Below are 16,987 nucleotides of genomic sequence, written 5' to 3' on the forward strand. Positions count from 1 at the left end.
AACTTCTTATGATAAAAATTGTTAGAAATGTAATTAATGGGTCCAGTCATTTTCAACAATCTTGATACAAATCATCAAACTGTTTTCTAGAACTGTACCATTTTAGAGTTTGGCCTTCGTGGCTGAACCCGACCTGCACTAAGTGTTATCATTTAAAACACTCTGAGTTGGTGGTGTAAGTGGAAAATGATATTTTGTGTTTACTTTTTTTTGATGATTGCTGAAAAGTCTTTTTTCTTTTTTTTGTTGACCGATTGTACTTTGACTCCTGGGAACTCTCTGTCCCTATTTTTGGTTAAGTTTAGGGATATCAGTCTTTTCTCTTTGTTTATAAGAGTTTTTTATATATTCAAATTATTAATATTTGCCATTTAAACATTCCCCTTTAGTCCATGGTGCTTTATTACGTAAAGATGAATAGACACTTCCTCCTTCCTGACCACCAGACAAGTCTGAGCCTTGCATGACAGTAGGATGCAATGCCATTAGCCTCATTCTTGCCAAGGGCGTGTGCCCATCCATCCTCCTGGCTTCTACAGAGGGGCCTACTCCTTACCAGCCAAGTGTAACTCCACGCCGCTGTGGTCAATCATGGTGGCATTGACCTTGCTGTTGGCAACTTGGAAGCCAGTCACTCTGAGCATGGCTGGCTGCTTCTTCCCCTGGTATTCATAGGCCCCCTTCCACAGGGAATTCTTGGCAAAAACATCCCCAGGAACTAGAGGAATTGAGAAACAGATGTGAGAGGGACTTTGTGTGTGCTGCTAGAATTGGGGCAACCTGATGACTGATCCCAGCTCGCTCCCTGGGAATGTTTCCTTTTCTCAATGTCTAACATGTGGAGAGGGTGGTAGAATGCTCTGGCCTCTTCTCCTTTTGTGTCTTAGGGTGTGTGGGTGGAGGGAACTGAAATAAATATCCACTCCCATGTTCACTGCAGCATCATTCACAATGGCCAAGATAGGAAAACAACCTAAATGTCCATGAACGAATGAACAAAGAAAAGGGTGTGTGTGTACATATATATAAATATATATACATATATATGTAATATATAATATATTCCAAAGTATATATATTATGTTATATTAATATAACATAATTAATATAATTATGACCTATCTTAATTATAATTATATATAATTATATAATATATATTATACGTAATACATTATATATACACACTATGGAATACTATACAGCTTTTAAAAAGAGGGAAATTCTTTCACTCATGGCAACATGTATGAACTGGAGGACATTATGTTAAGTGGAATAGCCAGGTACACAAAGACAAATATATGATTTCATTTACATATGGAACCTAAAAAAGTTGAACTCATTGGAGTAGAGAGCAGAATGATGGTTACAGAGGCTGGGGCAGAGTGGAGGGTGACAGGGAGATGGTCAAAGGTACAAAGTTTCCGTTAGACTGGAGGTATACGTTTTGGTGATCTACTGCACAGCATGGTGACTATAGTTAATAAGAATGTATTATATATTTCAAAATTGCTGAAAGAGTATTTTTTTCTTTTCTTTCTTTCTTTCTTTTTTTTTAAGATACAGTTTTTCTCTTGTTGCCCAGGCTGGAGTGCAATGGTGTAATCTAGACTCACTGCAATCTCTGCCTCCCAGGTTCAAGCAATTCTCCTGTCTCAGCCTCCCAAGTAGCTGGGATTACAGGCATGTGCCACCACACCTGGCTAATTTTGTACTTTTAGTAGAGATGGGGTTTCACCATGTTGGTCAGGCTGGTCTCAAAGTCCTGACCTCAGGTGATCTGCTGACCTTGGCCTCACAAAGGTGAGATAATGGGTATGTTAATTAGCTTGATTTACTTTTTCCATAATGCATACATATAGAATAACATCACATTGTACCCTATAAATACATGTATTTCTTATTTGTCAGTTAAAATTAAAATATTTTAAAAAGGTATAGAGAAGGAACTACAAAGGAGTGAGAGAAGGAAGAAGAAGAAAAGAGAAAAAAATAAAAGGTATTTAAAAGATGGAGAAAGGGAAGACGGGAGAAGAGAGAGAAAACTGACATGTTAGTATAGCATGGTGAATCAGAACATGGACAAATGAAGTCAGACAGTCCCAGAGTCTAATCTTAGTTCTGTCACTTGTCAGTTGTTTGATCATGTGTAAAAGCCTTAACTTTCTCCCTGTATAGGTTATGCCTGTGTTTCTATAAATGGTGGCCATCCCACCTACCTTATCAGGGTTATTGTAGGGATTAAATGATCTAATGTTGTAAATTATATGTTACATGATGTTGCATGTGTAAAAGCACCTAATCAGTGATAGCTACTAAAATTGTCATTTATTCTTGGAATAATTCTCTATGGCCATAATTATGATCTTTATTTTACTAAAAGGGAAATTGAAGCTTAAGAGGCATAGCTCATTTTTCCAAGGACACATCTGGTCAGTGACCGAAATGGTACTCAAATTGAGTTTCTGATGCCAAATCTAGCCTCATTTTTGTATAATGCACATGCTAATGTGGTAAACAAAAGTAGAAGGTTCAATAAAGGATGTGATAGTCTCTAAGAATTTGGCATTGGTCTGGCCATATCTGTGATTCTGTGTTCAGTTCTGGATGCGATACTTGGAAAGACCCTAGACCTATCTTAAACTGTAACCATTTCTAGGAAGCTCCCTGGGCATAACCTGGGTCAGTGTGTCTGTATGACCACACACTGGCCAGCCCTATGCCAGGAGAGGCCGTAGTAATCAACAGTTCCAGAGCTTCCAGTTGGAAGGTGCAGGCTCTTTCTTCTAGGTGAGGTTTCTGCTTCCTTCAGGCTCACTTTCTTCTGAAGTCTGCCTGGGCTGGGAAAGTGGGTAGGGAAATCTATAGATAGTTTTTATGCCCTTCCTCTAGCACTCAGCAACTTGTGTGTGTATTTCTGGATAACTCCGTGAAAAAAGTAACACCAGTTTCTTGAGCCAATGATCTGGACCATACATACTGAAGGCTTGGGTGAGCGGTGGTTCCCGGGCAGTGTTAATGGGTCTCCCACTCGGCCGGACCTCTGCTGGGGAAAAAGAGTGGAAGAAAACAGGTTCAGCTTCTGGTTACATTCTGTTGGAAAAATAATGGCCACCTGTCTGACCTTAAGTCAATGGCTTCTTTGAAATCTCGCTTTGGACTTATTTTTTAGGCAGTTCATCAGGAGGTGAACTGCTTTGATGGTCTGATGATGCTATGGATCCATCTCAGAATAAACAAATACAAAGAATTACAAGGGACATCTATTCAATTAGTTACAGTTACTAACATATTAGATAAAATATTAGGATATAGTGGTATACGTGATTATTACTACGTTAAATAATGGGATCTAGCAATGAGTCTAGAAATAACTATAATCTTGAAGTAGTCAGGAACATGAATAATATTTCATGATACTGGTAGCAATTAGAATATATACAAAAATCTCTTTAATTTCTACTGGTGACAAAGTAACAGGTGCTAACCCTCCTGAGGATGGTTGTCTACATTCAAAATTAAAGGAGATGCTACATTTCAGTAAAAAGTAAAGGAAAATAAAGGTGTATATTTTCTCATCCAAGTGCACAGACTCCCCGAATGCCCTCGTTGAAAACTTAGGGTTAAAAAGTCCTTTCCTCAACTGTGCTTTCCTTGCAGATGCCTCACATGAAGGAGGAACTTCTACCCATCAGCAGTGAACTCCGTGAGCCTTGGTGGAGGTTGCAGAGGAGTGCACTCCTCCCTTGGAATGATGAGCTTACGACGGAGAAGCCCTTACAGGCAAAGCAAAGGCAAAGCTCTGGGCTTGAGCCAGATAGCGAAGGTTCAGGTCCCAGCAGTGCCACTTAATGACTGTGTGGCCTTGATTAGTAACTCGGAGTCTCTGCCTCCTGATTTGAAATAAGGAAAAAACTGAAATATACCTCACAGGTCTATGCTGAATAAATGAGGTTATGAACAGGAAAGTCATGGTCAGTATATTAATGTCTTTTCTTCTTTTCACAGAAACAATAGAAAATCTGCCTTGTTGCATTAAGGGAAGACTCCCCACTGTCTGCCCTGTAGGGCAGCATAGCTTTAGCAAACCTACTTCAACTCTGGAAGTTAGCTTATGCCTGGTACATGGAATGCTGTGGAAAAAGTTTCTGCAGTGACTCAATGAAAGTATACTTCTGAACAGAATGCTTTATTGTCTTAGGTTTTGTAAGATGAAGGGAGCAAAGAAGGAGAAAGCATCTTATGTGTGAGGCACTGGGATAGGCACTTATTCACTTACTCCTGCTCTCAAAACTGTCAAGTAGAGACTATTGTCCCAATTTTACAGAAGAGAAACTTGTTGAGAGGCAGAGAAATGAAAAGGTTTGCTCAAGATCATACAGTAAGGGGCTGAATTCAGCTGCATTTAAAGCATTATATATTTTTAAATAAAAGTATCTAAGATAATAGATTAAAATATTTAAGAATAAATGTAACCAAACAAATGCAAGACTTGGGCACTGAAAATTGTAAAACATCATCAAAAGAAATTAATTATCTAAATAAATGGAAAGACATCACATGTTCATGGATTGGAAACCTTAATATTGTTCAGATGGTAATACTCCCCAAATTGATCTACAGATTCAGTGCAATTCCTGTCAAAATCCCAGCTGCCTAGTTTGTAGAAATTGACAAGCCAATCTTAAAATCTGTATAGAAACAAAAGGCAAACAATAGGCAATCTTAAAAAAGAGGAACAAAGTTGGAGGATTGATACTTTCCAATTTCTTTTTTTCCTGTTATTGAGGCTGGAGTGCAGTGGTTTAATCATAGCTCACTGTGACCTCCAAATCCTCGGCTCAAGGGATCCTCCCACCTGAGCCTCCTGAGTAGCTAAGACTATAGGCATACATCACCACTTCTGGCTAATTTCTTTCATTTTATTTTTTGCAGAGACATAGTTACCCTATGTCACCCAGACTGGGACACTTGCCAATTTCAAAACTTACTACAAGCTACAGTAATCAGGGCTGGGTGGTAATGGCATAAAGATAGTCATAGAGATCAATAAAGTAGAATAGAGAATCCAGGTATAAACTCATACATTTATGGTCAAATGATTTTTGAAAGCAGTGTCAAGACAATTCGATAGGGAAAGAATAGTCTTGCCAAAAATGGTGCTGGAACAACTGGTTATCCACATGCAAAAGAATGAATTTGGATTCTAACCTAATATCACAAAAATTAATTCAAGAGGGATCAAAGACATAAATGTAAGAGGTAAAACTATAAAACTCTTAGAATAAAACATAGGCATAAATCTTTTTTGTGACCTTGGATGTGTCAAAGTTTCTTAGCTATGAAAGCAAAAGCATGTGCAACTCCCAAAATAGATAAGTTGGATTTTATCAAAATTAAAAACATTGGTGCCTCAGAGAACACCAACAAGAGAGTGAAAAGACACCCCATGAAATGGGAAAAGATTTGAAAATCATGTACCTTATAAAGGCCTTGTATTCTAGATAAAGAAAGAACCGTTTCAACTCAACAATAAAAAGATGAGTCAGTGAAAAAATGGACAAGGATTTCAATAGACATTTCTCTAATGAAGATATACACATAAAAAGGTTATGAGTACCATTAGCCACCAAGGAAATACAAATCATTTCTGCACAATGACATGGACAACAAAAGCAAAAGTAGACAAATGGAATTACATCAAACGGAAAAGCTTCTGCACAGCAAAGGACACAATCAACAGAGTGAAGCGGCAACCTGTGGAATAGGTGAAATTTTTTGCAAACCATACATCTGGCAAGAGATTAACATCTAAGGAACATATAGAAGGAATTGACACAACTTAATAACAAGAAAACAAATAACCTGATTTAAAAACAGGCAAAGGATCTGAATAGACATTTCTCAAAAGAAGACATATAAATGGCCAACAGGTATATAAAAAATGCTCAACATCACTAACCAGCAGGGAAATGCAAGTGAAACCCATAATGAGACATCACCTTGTACCTGTTAGAATGACTATTATAAATAAGATTAAGGATAACAAGTGTTGGTAAGGATGTGCAGAAAAGGAAACTATGGTACACTGTTAGTAGGAATTTAATTTACTATAACCATCCTGGTTATTTACTATAACCATTATGGAAAACAGCATGAAGATTCCTCAAAAAATTAAAAATAGAACTGTCATACGATCCAGCAATACCATTACAGGGTATATATCCAAAGGAAATGAAATCAGTAAGTCGGAGAGATATCTGCACTCTCATGTTTATTGTGGCATTATTCCTAATAGCCAAGATATGGAAACAACCTGAGTGTCCATCAGTGGATGAATGGATAAAGAACGCGTGGAATATATACGCAATGGAATACTATGCAGCCTTAAAAAAGAAAAAAATTCTGCCATTTGTGACAGCATGGATGAATCTGGAGGATATTATGTTAAGTGAAATAAGCCAAGTACAGAAAGACAAATACTGCACAATCTCACTTACCTGTGGAATCTAAAATAATTTAACTAATTAATAGAAGTAGAGGGTAGAATGGTTGGAATTGAAAAGATGTTGGTCAAAGAGTACAGAATTTGTATGGGGAATAAGTTCAAGATCTCTTGTACCTCATGGTGACCATAGTTATTAACAATACTGTGTACTTGAAAATTACTGAGAGTAGATTTTGTGTTCTTACTACAAAAAATGGCAAGTATATAAGGTTAATGGATATTTTAACTAACAAGACTTAGCCACTCCACAATGTATACATATATCAGAACATCATGCTGTATACTCTACAGATATACAATTGTCAATTAAAAAAAGGATTTCCTAAAAAAAAATAAATAAATAATTGGATGAAAAATTCAAACAAACAATAAAAAACACCACAATGAGATACCACTTTACACCCACTGATGATGGTCATACTAAAACAAGACAGACAAGCGTTGGGAAGGACGCTGAGAAATTGGACCCTGAGGCACTGCTGGTGGGAATAACATGGTGCAGGTACTGTTGAAAACTGTTTGGCAATTTCTCAAAATATTACACATAGAGTTGCTGTTCTTCTAGATATGTACCCAGGAGAACTGAAAACATATTAAAACAAAAACATGTACATACATGTTCACAGAAGCATTATTTGTAATAGCCAAAAAGTGGAAACAAATTAAACACCCATCAACAGGTGAATGGATAAACAAAAAGTGATGTCCATATGATGAAATATGATTCACGCATAAGAAGGAAAGAGATTCCTACAGATGTTGTGACATGAATAGATCTTGAAAACATTATGCTAAGGGGAATAAGCCAGACACAAAAGACCAAATGTTGTATGAGTCCACTAACATGAGGTACTTAGAATAGGCAAATTCACAGAAGCAGAAAGTATGATAGCAGTTACTATGGGCTAAGGGAAAAGGAAAGTGGGCAGTTATTGTTTAATGGGTGTGGAGTTTCTGTTTGAGATGATGAAAAAATTATGGAAATGGACAGTAGTAAATGGTTGTGCAATATCATGACTACAACAGATGCCACTGAATCGTACACTTAAAATTTTATATTATGTATATTCTACGATAAAAACTTAATAAATGTACTTTAATAAATGTACTTTATATCACTACTATATGTGGAAAACAAAAGAAATTTACAAGTGATACAATGAAAATAAAACACTGTTAGTAAGTTCTAGCTCTGATACAGGCTCTGACCCTGAAGGCTTCCCCCTGAGTGGCAGGATAGCAAAATCGTCATAGATCCTAAAGTTAGACCGTCAGGGTATGGAACTTTAGCTCTTAACCTTTCTCAGCTGGGGACCTTGGGCACATTAGATAACTTCTCTGTGCCCTAGTTTCCTCAGATACTAAATAGCCTCATAGGATCTTGTGAGGATTAAATCAGTTGAAATATACAAAGTGCTTAGCACAGCGCCTGGCATCTGGTGAGGTCAGTGCTTGTCAGAGAGTTTAATGCTGTCCCAGCACTGAACTAATCCTTTATCCTTAATCCTTTCCCTCAAGACTGGACTCAGACATCACTTTCTCCAGGAAGTCCTCCCTGACTTCTCCTTTCCTTCACTTTCGTGTCCTTCATCCTTATTCCTACATCATTTGGTACATCTCCATGTTCCTCTAGGTACTCCAGATATAAAATCTGATAACGTGTCTGTCTTACACATGGCAGAGTTGTGTCTTTCTCCTCTGAATCCCTCATGCCCAGTGCAGACGTGGGGCCACACGAACTCCCAATAAACAGAGAACGAGTGAAGGAAGAAGAGGGGAAGGGAGGTCTGGGACAAACTGGTAACTCCAAGGGACCTACAGGCTGTTGCTGTTTTATCAAGGGTGTAATATATGTAATACGTCATTCCAGTTTGGTGGAAGAAAGCGCTTTCCTCTGCCCAATGATGAAGTGTGATCCTGTGAGTGTTTTCAGCCCAGGCGAAAGGAGCAACCCCTGGGGTGGGTTGAATATGTTCCTTTTTAAACTGCCCTGGTTTGGTCTTCTAGACTCAGAACCTTAGAAAATCAGAAGCAGGATCCAGCCCCTGGAAACCCAATTCCTTCCTTCTTTTTTTTGCCCCCTTTCAGCTCTAGCTCAGCCGGCACCTTCAGCCTCCCACCCTGGAGAGCTTCCCCGAGCAGGCACACTCACCCTGGCAGATGGGCGGCTTGCCTGTCCAGCTGCCATCCGCCTTGCAGGTGCGGTGCTCGGAGCCACCCTTGAGGGAGAAGCCCTCCTGGCAGGAGTAGATGAGCGTGTAGCCCATGGAGGGCAAGTCCAGGGCCCCGACGTTGGCATGCGTTGGCGTCTCTGGCTGCCTGCAGTGGTGGGCTGGATGAGAGGAAAGACCGTGTTGGACCTGAGGAGATTAGGGGCTTCAGGGGTCCTTTCGACCACTCCCCTGTTCCTAGATAGAATAGCCAATTCCTTTCCCTTCTAGTCTCTTTCATGCCAAGCATCCCCCTCCCCAATCCTCCACCCTAACCCCAAGCTGTCTGTCTAGAGGATTGGCCAAGATGGAGACCATGTGGATATCGGCTTGGTTGACTCTGGGGTTGGGGGGAAACCTAAGCCTGCAGCACTTCCTGAGTGAAGGAGTAACTGGGTCAAAAGCTTGGTATCTCCATCCTGAGGCCTGGCCTTGTAGTTGTTAGCTTTTGCTGCTGCCACTGGGTAGTTTTTTCTTTGCTAAGGCATAGGGACTGCCTTCCAGTGTCAGGCTTTTGTGTGGAAGTCTTCTGTGAGGCCCCAATGCATAAGGACACAAAGAGACCAATGTCAGTTAACATGGAGAGCTGTGAGCTCCCTGTCATTCAGAGCATTCAAGCATGTCCCAGATGCCCAGCTGGGGCAAGAGGAATTTTCTTGGGATGTGGGTGAAGTCTGCACTCACGGACACAGTCAGGCGGGGTTCCACTCCAGGTCAGGTTGGGCAGGCAGGTCCTGGTGGTGGAGCCCTGAAGCAGGTAGCCTTTTTGGCAACGGAAGAGCACTGTGCTTCCAACCTGTGGCAAGGATGGAAAGTCCCATCGTCCCCTTCCTTCCTGTGGTGCTTCCCACATCTGTCCCTTGACCACTTTCCCGTGGCCTGACTCCTCCTGGCTGTTGCTGGCAAAACTCTTTTTCTAATTCTCTGCCTGGTTAAATTTTATTCCTCCTTTGAGGCAGCACATATGATGCCTCCTCCACAAGGCCTCATTTAATGCCCTGAACAAAGTTGTAATATTACACTCTGTTGTGGACACAGTGCCTGACTCAGAGTTAGAAGACCCTGGATCCGAGTTCTGGCTTCTACATTTACTCAGAACAGGCTGCATGGAACTCTGAAAACCTTAGTCTTCTTAGGATAAAGTGGGGGTGACCATTTCTGCCACAATCACACTGGAATGTTGTGAAACTCAAATGTAATGGTGGATTTGACAGCGTTTTACAAAATGTGAAGGAGAGTACAAATTATTGTGTGTGTGTCCCTTTCCTCAATGAAATTGCAAATTCTTTAAGGATGGGAGACTTGTCTCTACAGATATGGCCCCCAGAGAATCTGGAGCTGTGCTTTGTAAATATCTGTTGAACAGAACTGCCACCCTCCCTCCCTCCGTCTGTCCTTCCTCCTCTGCTCAGTTATGTTTCCCCCTTAGCCCTTCACCGGCCCCTCACAGTACGACTTGACACTCCAGCAACCACTGGCTCCATCTCTCCCTCCCCAGTCCATCTGGTGTAACGCGGCTGGATCTGTTCCCTGCACTGCAACTTGGATTATACTACTTCCCAGCTCAAACACTCAGGTAGGTAGCTCTAATACCTACTAGAACATGTGCAAATGCAATGTATAACTCTTAATTTCCACTCCCTTCCTCCATGTTGAACCCGTTTCTGTCTTGGATTTCATCCTTTGATTTAGCAAATGGCACCTTTATCCATGCAGTTGTGCCAATCAGAAACCTCAAGTCCTTTTTGATCTCTTCAACCCCACAAGCCATCCCATCAATGAGCCCTCTTGGTTCTACCTATAAAATGTGTTCGGGATCACTTCTCACCTTCTCTTTCCCTGGAGTCAAGACAATAGTGTCCTCCTTGTCTAAGTGCTTCTATCCTCAATTCCCTGATATTCATTTTCTACTCAGCAGCCTGAGTAATATTTCAAACGATGAATCAGGTTGTGTTGCCTTCAAATGACATTTCGGGTAAAATCCAAAATACTTATCATGGCTTCAAGGCTCTGCATGACCTGGCCCATGCTGCCGCCTTTGCAAAAATTATGTGATATCTGACATACACAAAACAATATATGGAACACATATAAAGTATAATAATAACAAGTTGAATCTACTACACAACTTAAGAGCTAGAATGTTCTGAATGTGGCTGTAATGTTCTAGGAGCTCTTTCCCTGCTCTGTTCAACAACGCTCTGTAGTAATGGCTATCTTGAAATTTGTGTTAATTTCCTTGCCTGGTTAAAAAACAAATCCTATCACATATGTGCATACATATCTCTAAACAATTTAATATGCCTTTGCTGGTTTTAGTATTTATAAAAGTAGTGTCATGCCACCTTTGCCACTTGACAGTGTGTTTCTAAGATTCATCCGTGTCATGCAGAGCTGTAGTTCACTCATTTTCTCTGCTGTACAATAAGCCACTACACGATGGTGCCACAACTTTTCCTGTTTCTTGGTAACCTGTGCAAGAGTGTCTCTGGGATATGTTTCCAGAGGTGGAACTTCTGGGTCATACAGTGTGTGAGTGTTTAATTTTACACATCAGGGCCAACCTGTTTTCCAACCCAGCCTTGCTCTTTGACTGCACTTCCTTCCCCTTTCTGATGGGGCTGCAGACTTGCTGGCTGGCCTGTTTTCCAGGCCCCCACGCCACTAAGCTTCCCTCAGCACTCCTTTGCACCAGCCTTTTGTTCAGCCAGGAACGTCATCCTGCTCTGCACGGGGCTAGCCTTTCTCATTGTGGAGGCCACAGTTCAAATGTCACCCTTCCCTAACTATCCTTCCTAAATTGGCAACCCACCCTGTTCACACCACTTTATATCACACTGTACAGTGTCTAGTGCTCTCAGAAGCTAGCTTGTTATTTATTTGTTTATAGTCTTCAGCTAGGCAGTTCCCTTCAAACAGGCACCCAGCCTGTCCTGTTCCTACTGTATTCCTAGAACCTAGAACAGTTCAGGGCCACAAGCATGTGCTGAGTGAGTACAGACTGTGGAAGTCTTCTGTGAGGCCCCAGTGCATACGGATACAAAGAGACGAATGTCAGTTCACATGGCGAGTTATGAGCTCCCTGTCATTCGGAGCATTCAAGTATGTCCCAGATGCCCAGCTGGGGAAAGAGGAATTTTCTTGGGATATGGGTGGAGTCTGCACTTATAGACACAGTCACATTACTTGACTAGATCCCAGCCTGTCATGTCCATGTTAGTCCCTGATATTTTCCTGGGCATGTCTTGGACTCCAGCTAATTGTCCTGCCTTGAACACATCGATACGTTCCTCTTCTTTATTTTCTCTGTTCAGTGTGTCCCACCCCAGACTGTCCAAGTTCTTTCTTCCCAAAACTCATCTAAGATGTGCCTGCAGGGCCTGCATCCTAATGGGCCAGCCATGCTGACGGGCCTGCCTGCTGTGTGGCACATGCTCACTGCCACTGTGCATGAGCCCAGCATCTGTGAGTGGGTGGGCACCCTGAGGACAAGAGGTCTGTCTGTCTCACTCATTTCTGTATTTCCGCAACCACCCTGCCTGGGTTTGCAGGGAAGGGTTTGTGGAACTTCATGCCATCTGTCCTTTCTCATCAGTTTCTCTGATGGATGTCATGGTCCTTCTGTTTCTGCAGGGTGCTCCCATGGAGCACTGTCCAAAGAGGCAGAGGGCTTCCTTTCGGCAGTTTCCAAGCTCTGTCCTCCCCCAGTGCTGTCCTGAGGAAGGTCCCTAGGTCCTCTTATGTTGACAGTGACAGGAAGGGAGAGAATGTAGGAAAGCCCTGTCCTGGCTGACCTCCTTACCTGGTATCCCTGAGAATTGTTCTGTATCCCAAACTGTGGCACACCAGGGTCTGCACAGGTGGTCAGGGTAGGATCTGGATGGCCAAAACAAAGACACAGATCACATGGTCATGGGAGCTTTCACTGTCTCGTCTCACTCTGGGACTCTGGGAAATAGGTGTGGATAAGAAAAGGAAGCCACATCCTGACTTCTCTGCCCACTGAGATCCCGGCCCGAGCCTTGGTCCTGGCGGCCTATTTGACTCCTCGAAGCACACTAGCTCTGGGTATTTTACATCCTGCTGCAGAAGCTCGTAGGATTAGGACATGTTCCCTTTTGCAGATGAGACCACTGAAGACAGGGAAGGAAAGTCATCATCTCAAGCCCAAACAGAAGGCCCCCCACCCCAGCCAGGATGCTCCCTGTCCCAGATGACCTCTCACCTATGCAGCTGGGCTGGGTACCACTCCATGTCCCATCTGACTGGCAAAACCTGCGTGGAGAGCCCACCAGCACCAGAGGGGGATGGCAGGAGAAGGAGACAGATGACCTGTAGGAGAAGCCTCGGTCCTCTCTCCTCCCACGGGGCGGGACACCAGGATCCCCGCAGAACACAGCTGGGAAGATGAAGGGAGAAAGGAGGTCTGAGTTGCTTTCTAGAACCCAGTCCTCCAGTCCCACACCCCCACCTTTGTTCTCGGTGCTGCGCCCTTCCTGGTTCAGCTTGAACTCTGGGAACCAGGGCAGCCCCAGGTAGGTGCTTCCACCTGCTGTGGTGCTGCTGCTGATGTGGGCTTCCTCTCCCTTCTACATTCCAAGTGCTTATAAATCATGATCCAAGTAACGGAGTAACATCACAGGGAGTTTAGAACATAGAAGAAAAATAAATGACAATCCCACCATCCAAAACGTTCTTTCCATTTTCAGGCACATTCTTTTCTAGTCTTAGTTCAGTTGTATGTAAACTTGTGTGAAGCGGCAAACCCAAGCCCATGCGATGGTAAATCTTGTTTCATTCACTTAGCATTATCTTGTAAACATTTTCTATGTTTATGACATCTTCATTACTTATTGGCTACACAATTAGCAACAGGGGGTTGTATCATAATTGTATTTTATCATAACCCTTATATTGGGCTTTTTCCATTACACAGTTTCATATAACTCTTCTTTCACACGTATTATTTTCTTTTCATACGTATTATTTTCTTAGGAGAATTTATCTAGGAGTGAATTCATTATTTTTAAAGGGTTGATCATGTTCACAGCTATTGAGTAGTTTCAAATTTCTTTCCCTAAAGGGTGCACATTTGTACTGCAGTGGGTAGTGTATGGGTGTACCCATTTTATTCAGGCCATGTAAACATCAGAGAGTGTCATTAAAAATTGACTACCAAAGGCAAAAGCTCACCATGATATCACTTCAAGCATCGCTTTATGCTATGATGCAAATGTATGTGTGTGTGCGTACATAGATTCATGAGGCTCATAACCACATGCAAAATAAAATGAAGCTGAACCTGCAGCCTCTGCTCTGAAGGCTGGGGAGTCTATGATGACCAATTAGAAGTCAGCTGGGAAACCAAGCTGATGATGGGAAGTTGCCGTATCCAGAAGGAGGCAACTGAAAGGACCAGAACCACAAATGGCTGAGCCGTGAAGAGCAACTGGTGTGGCCTTTCTCATAAGCAATGTGATGCCAGTTAAAGTAATGAGATGTCTTTGTAAGCGCCTCAGGCTGGTAAATATTTTAAAAATACTGGCACAATCCATTGTGATGAGGATGTGCATGCAGAAATATTCTCATAAACTGCTGTGGGGAATGTAAATTGGGACGCTTTCTAGAAGGTAGTTTGACAACATATGTCAAGAAGGGAAGTGTGACTGCCCTCAGCCCAGCATTCTCATTTCTAGGGCTTTACTGCAGGGGTAAAGATAGGCAATTTTCAGGAATACATATTGCAGGACTGCTTTTAACATGATTAAGTTGGAGATCACCTAAATTCATCACCAGTGGGAAAAGATTAAACAACTTGTATCTACAAGGAAATTCTTTAAAGCCATTAAAAATGATGATGCATAGATCAGCAAATATTGATAAAGAAAGGTAGAAAGGTGTTAATGGGAAGGTTTTGGTGTCCTATCAACGAATACAAGTTATGAAACAGTACGCACGCCATGAGCCAATACCCGTTCTAGAAAATGTATACATATCACTATCTATGCAAAAATGCACAGTGATGCATGTGGGAGCACAATCAAAAGCTGAATTGTGGTTATCACTGCAAAGTGTGAGTTCTGATAATTTTTCTTTCTTTTTTTGGGTATTTTCTAATGGGTAAATATTTTTCATGATGACCATAATTCATTGTTAATATGAATTATTTCTCAGAGGAAAAGCAAGGTTGCTGAGTCCAGGCTTGATCCTGGTAGCATGTGAAGGTTGGAGAGGTAACTCCAGATGCCTGTGTCCAGTTTTGAGCGGCTGGCCCTAATCTCTGCAGAAATTCCCAGATGAAAGCAAATTTTCACAGTACCCAAAACAGTGTCATGAGTATATGGGTAGTTTTCTGCAGAATTAGATGAGCGGCAATTAGAAAAATAGGTCCTACTGTTTGTTCAAAGCATGGGCATGGAGAAAACCTTCCAGAACCCATTCACGGGGTGTGACAAGAATAAGTGACCTGGAACCTGCTAATTGGGGACCTCACTAAAGAACAAGCCCTGGAATAGACTTGCGACTCCTCAGGATACAGCTGGGTCAGGTGGATAAAAACAAAGCATCTCACCAGAAAAATAACAGGTTTCCTAGAAGTCTTTTCTGTGCAGGCCATTTTCCATAAAAACAGACACATTTCTAGGACTGGGTACGCCCAGATCTTTGAGCACTATTCCATACAGTTAACGATGCTTCAGGTCAAAAAACACCCACCGTATCTCTAGCTTAATTTCCTTCTGTGGCTCTAGACGGTGTCTGATACCAGGGCTCAATTGAGGGATCCTCATTTTCTTCCTTTCCACTTCCTTCTTCTTTAACAGTGTCTTTGATGAAGCTCCTCCCTGGTTTTGGGGAGGGGACTACCTATTCTGGGCCTTCCAGCCACAAAGCTCTCAGGAGGCAAGGGGAAAGAGCTATCAAATAGGATACACCAAAGGGCCTTGTGAGCAACTTACGGAAACACTGAGGCAGCTCTCCGGTCCAGGACCCATTTCCCTCACAGGTGAGCACTGCGGGCAGGGAGAGCTGGTATCCCTCCAGGCAGGCATAAGTCACGCTTGAGCCCCACATGAAGTCAGACCCCACCACCTTCCCATTGGGGATGAGAGGAGGCGGCTTGCACATGAGAGCTGGAGGGAGAACAAAGCAGGCTGAGTTCTGATGCTGTCCTGGAAAACTAGCCCCTGTCACTATCATTGGTATCACTGACTACACTGCACCTGCCTAGAGTCTGGGCTAAACAGGAAGAACCAGAAAGGGGCCCCTCTTTCTGTGGGAGTTCTGACATTTTGCACCTTACAATGCCTTCTGTTTGCAGGACCCTCCCCTCAATGTTCATGGGCCAGGCCTCATCTTGGTACTTGTGATTCGCTCCTGGCAGATGTTCAGGGGCCAGTTCTCACCCTGCATACCCCCTGATAAGGTGTGAGGGCTTGGCCTCTCACCCCTCTACCTTCTAGGTAGATGTTCAGGGTCCTACATCTCACTTTTGTATCTTCTTTGGCCCTCTGTCCACATCTGCAGCCCCAGACGCACCTTTGCAGACAGGCTTGGTTCCATTCCATGTCCGGTCCTTGGTGCAGCTCAGCACAGATACTCTATGTGACTCCATCATATAGCCAGGGACACACTGGTACGTCACAGTTTTGTTGTACCTGAAGTCATTGCCCAGCCGAAGGCCATTGGCTGGAATCCCAGGGTCACCACAGTTTATGACTAGAATAAGAGAGACACACATTGTCCACTCCTGGCCTGGACCCCATTTCTCCTCCAATACCATCCCTATCACTCCCTGCACACATCCAAGAAGGGAAACTGTCATATCAGGGATGCCCTGTCTCCTCACAGGATCCCAGATGGGCACTACCCACTCTAAATTTCTTTCTTCTTTCCTTCTTTTTTTCTCTCTCTTTCTTTTCTCGCTTTCTCTCTCTTGTTCTTTCTCTCTTTCCTTTCTTTCTTTTCTTTTCTTTCATCAGGGTTTACTCTATCACCCAGAAGCACAATCATGGCTCACTGCAGCCTTGAACTCCTGGGCTCATGTGATCCTCCCACCTCGGCCTTCTGAGTAGCTGGGACTACAGGTATGAGCCACCATGCTCAGCTTGCCCATTTAAATTTTGTTTGGTCAAATCCCTGGCATTGGCCCTGTCCTTACCCACAGGGTCCTTAAACATCACTGCAACTTGGGCTATGAAGATTCACCTTATTCAAAGTGCCCTCTCTAAGACAAAGTGTCCAGAGGGCTCAGTTCCTAAATGAGGCTAGGGCC

The 16,987-nt window shown here is 42.6% G+C and overlaps 1 protein-coding gene across 6 annotated transcripts in view; it reads right to left on the reverse strand.

Annotated features, from left to right (window-relative positions):
• Window positions 1–16,987, reverse strand: part of CSMD2 (CUB and Sushi multiple domains 2) — a 620,269-nt gene that overhangs the window by 11,302 nt on the left and 591,980 nt on the right. For 5 of the 6 annotated variants that reach the window (XR_012512371.1, XR_012512370.1, XR_012512368.1 and 2 more), the window contains 8 exons: window positions 16,252–16,431; window positions 15,672–15,845; window positions 12,941–13,114; window positions 12,518–12,591; window positions 9,400–9,511; window positions 8,658–8,837; window positions 2,978–3,043; window positions 557–718 (listed from right to left, as the gene is read on the reverse strand). Coding sequence is in view for 2 of the 6 variants with exons in the window: in XM_074380476.1 (XP_074236577.1) it covers window positions 557–718; window positions 2,978–3,043; window positions 8,658–8,837; window positions 9,400–9,511; window positions 12,518–12,591; window positions 12,941–13,114; window positions 15,672–15,845; window positions 16,252–16,431 (1,122 nt within the window). In the remaining 4 variants the exon portion in view is untranslated. The remainder of the gene's footprint in view (window positions 1–556; window positions 719–2,977; window positions 3,044–8,657; window positions 8,838–9,399; window positions 9,512–12,517; window positions 12,592–12,940; window positions 13,115–15,671; window positions 15,846–16,251; window positions 16,432–16,987) is intronic. The other variant, XR_012512369.1, reaches the window with a different exon arrangement.

The sequence above is a fragment of the Saimiri boliviensis genome, chromosome 11 (genome assembly GCF_048565385.1).
Source record: "Saimiri boliviensis isolate mSaiBol1 chromosome 11, mSaiBol1.pri, whole genome shotgun sequence".
Lineage (NCBI taxonomy): Eukaryota > Metazoa > Chordata > Mammalia > Primates > Cebidae > Saimiri > Saimiri boliviensis.